Raw genomic sequence first — 3,640 nt, 5'->3', positions numbered from 1 at the left:
TGCCCTCTGTCTCTCCTGTGAGAACTCCCAATCCCCAGCTCCCCAGACATATATGGTGGGGTGAAGCTGTCTGTCTCTTCAGACTGAGACAGTAGAATGTACTCTTCTTCCATCTCTTCTTCTGCTTCTGGATTACTACAGACGTCACAACTAAAACTGAGAGCCTCGGACTCCATCAGTGGGTCTTCATCACCTACTACACCCTCTTCCTCTGTCTCATCCACTTGCTCCTCTTCCTCTGTCTCATCCACTTGCTCCTCTTCTTCCTTCTCCTCTTCCTCCTCTTCATACCTATATTCATAGACCGTATCCTGCTTAGGGTAGTGAAACACATCTTTGTGGTCGCTGAATATGATTAGCTTTTTTACTCTGCTGGGACTACTACCCGTTTCTTCCATTCCTCCTTCAGGAGGTGGGGGCAGGCAGAGCTACTGCTCCTCCTCCTCCTCTGCGTCCTCTTCTTCTACCTCCTCATCCACCACCGCATCAGCAGTGGGTATCTGAGTCAGCAGCAGGCTCCTCCAGGATGGTGATGGGGTCATAACTGCTGCTGCGCCTGCCTCCGGGCTCCTCATACTGGGGGTAGGTCTCCTCATGGTAGCCTGGAGAGAGAGACACAGACATGGAATGACAGGGACCCACTCCACCAGAGGGGACAATCAGAATATCAACTGTCTCACAGTCCAACGTTTTGCTAACTTACCTTTTCCACTTTACCTCTGTCATAACTCTATAGAAGTACAATAAATAATACTCAAAGCCTCATGTGAATATTATTGTATGTGTGGTGAGTGACAGAGGAGCCTACTGTGTTGTGTTAACCTACCCTCCCAGTCAGCAGCGTAGGGCACCATCTCAGCCTCCATCTCAGGTGTGGCCACCTCCATCAGTCGTACCTCCTGCATCACCCGGCTGATCTTACTCTGCTTCCGCATTAACCTCTCCTCCTGCTTGGATGCTCTTCTAACCTTGCTGCTAGTCCTGCTGCACGCCACCAGAGAGCAGCAGAGAGGGGGGAAAGTGGGCCTCAATACCAATGCGGTCCTTCTCCCATTCATACCACAGTGCTTTCATTCTGATCAATCTTTATCTATAGCCTGGAGATTATTCATGCTCATGATAACCTTTTATGCCTTCCTGCAACACTTTCACAGATTACAAATATTAAGTCAAACACATTTTAATGAAATGCCTAAACACTGCTTCTAGGATGAGCAATATTAGGAAGTTATTGTGAAGAGGTGAAAAATGGCATGCAGAAATTAGTAAAGAGAGAAGTTAATAGCTGAGATTTGTCCTGAAAGAAGATATTTGTCTCTGAAAAGGATTGGAAATCTACTCCAGTATGGGGTGAAAATGAAGAGAGCCACTAATTGCATGTTATTGATCTAATATACACCTTATTAAGAAAGATCAGAGTGAATATTATCTGTTATTGGAGATCGAATATTCACCTTCCATGGATGGTGGCCCCAATCTCTGTGTAAAACAGGAGGCTTTTAAATGTACATGCTTTCCTTCAAGTTGCATCAAATCTACAATGAAGTACAATCTTCATGAAGCACAAAATATACACTTGCATGGTGGGTAAGAGTGTGAACCTATAAAGATTGTCATGTCATATTTTAACAGTTGGATCCAGACAAAAAAACAAATGGCACATGAGCAAAGGAATGCCTGAATATGTGAGAGTTAATCAAAGAATTTGCCCTTTCATTTTTATGTGGCGTCCACCCTGATTTATCCCTGCAATGGAGTAATTTATTTGGCTTTTCTTAGATCTGGGCTGTGAGAAGTGGTGTGTAAATGGAACTATGGGCCGTTTACCTGTCAGGAGTGCTGCTCCTTCTGGAGACGATCCTCTCCATCACCCTCTCTGTCTCCAGCAGCTTCTCCTGAAGCTGGGTCAGCTCATCATCTGCTGGGAGGGAAACATGGCAGTCAGGGATGTAAAGAGCAAACTCATGCACGCGCACACACCGTATCTAGAGTTGCTTTCCAATGTTGCAGAAAGCCTTGAGATTCAACATTCACTCTGCACGTTCAGAACTACATGTTCAATACTCAGGAATGAAAACGAATCAACCATTGTGACTCAATGTTTCTTAATTACGGAAGGTGAGAGTGGCATTGATACATAGGACATGAATAGATATCTATGCTCGTCCCTGTCACATTGTCCCCCACCCCTACCCCCTTGGCATTCATTTGATGAATGGTGCTAAACCTCTTAGTGCTGATCCAAAATATATGCAGTAATTGGTATTAGACACTGCTGGGCTGAAACAACATTACTTCTGATTGCTAATCCAGGTCTAACAAAGGCAGGGAACAAAGCTCCCTGTGAATTGGACAGGATCCTAATCTACCTTATCACGGAGTTGCTTAAATTGGAGCTACTGATACATTCTGCAGGGGCCCTGACAAATGGAACGATCAAAACAATGAAACAATGAGGAAGTTGATTGAAAATAAGCCCTCAAAGTCATGAAAGAGGTGACTGTTAGAGAGGAGCTCATTTGTCAGATGACATTTCTCCTCGCAGGGTGTGCTATATCCTGCATTAGTCTTTCATCAGGGTGAATCATCACGGAATGTAGGACCTAAATGGTGTGTGTTAGGGAGGTCAGGTGCATGGGACTCTTATCAACTGCGCTATGAGATAAAAGGCACATCATATACATCATTGTGTCATTCACAATGGCCTAGCTATTAATGATATGATTCTGTCTACTTACTCCTCTTCTTCTGCCAAACTTCAAATGACATTGTAGGAAATCGGCATACCAGTTTAGTACTTTTTCCTTTAGGCCTAGTTGTCATCTGTGAATACAGCAATGCATTTATGGTATGCACACCTTGTAATGTACTGGATGCACTGGACTCCTAGCCAGTATAGGTATTACATGGATGCTGTTAAAAACTGTAATAGTCTACATCTTCTACATTCCTGCCTCTAAATAGTTTGTCTATCCATTTGACTGAGCCAGTCTAGGGTGGACATTGTGCAGCTTACCTTGAAGAGGATGTAGAGTAGGATTCCAAATCCGTAGATGGGAATGGCCTGGCTGATCAGATTGGATTTAGTTGCTCCTCGGATCTGAAGTGTGCCCATGCCTTTGACTTTAGCCAGGACCTCAGGGCTGTGGGGTCCAGAGTCATGAGTCCCCTCCATCCACTGTCTGAGGCCCTCCTCTGGCATCTGTAGGCGATGCATCATGGGAGGATAATACCCAGGAACAACTAGGAATGAGAGCAGAGAGCACTGATCAACACACTAGGAAGAAGCCTGCAGCGTTCAATGATTAATCAATTTACAGTTTACTGAACACAGCACACCTCTGACAGATATAACGGGTGAAAGATACAGTATAATATATTATGGAGAGAGATGGTCACAATGAAGAACTGGAAAAACAAGACAAATTACAATGACTTTATTTGAATGGTGTGGGAGTTCATAAAACTGGCAAGGGCAATGAGGAGTAGAACACAGAGGATAACCTCCTAGACTAAATAGATGCATACAACCTGATGATGATGACAAAATTGTAGGCTATAATAACTTACAGTTGTAGGCTATTGGCAAAATGCATAGACTTATATGAAATGCTGTATTCAATAGTTACATGCAGTTACT

At 43.9% G+C, this 3,640-nt stretch overlaps 1 protein-coding gene across 1 annotated transcript; it reads right to left on the bottom strand.

The window, feature by feature from the left end:
• Nucleotides 1-486: 486 nt before the first annotated feature.
• Nucleotides 487-3,217, bottom strand: LOC120024788 (protein RIC-3-like). The gene is made up of 5 exons (XM_038969073.1): nt 3,017-3,217; nt 2,859-2,886; nt 1,828-1,921; nt 827-984; nt 487-602 (listed from the first exon to the last, which is right to left on the bottom strand). The coding sequence occupies exons 1-5, from the start codon at nt 3,215-3,217 to the stop codon at nt 487-489; spliced, it is 597 nt and encodes a 198-aa protein (XP_038825001.1).
• Between the last annotated feature and the right edge of the window lie 423 nt (nt 3,218-3,640).

This window comes from Salvelinus namaycush, chromosome 30 (genome assembly GCF_016432855.1).
Source record: "Salvelinus namaycush isolate Seneca chromosome 30, SaNama_1.0, whole genome shotgun sequence".
NCBI lineage: Eukaryota > Metazoa > Chordata > Actinopteri > Salmoniformes > Salmonidae > Salvelinus > Salvelinus namaycush.
Note: the sequence above shows the minus strand (reverse complement) of the source record. Positions and strands in the feature narration are given on the sequence as shown.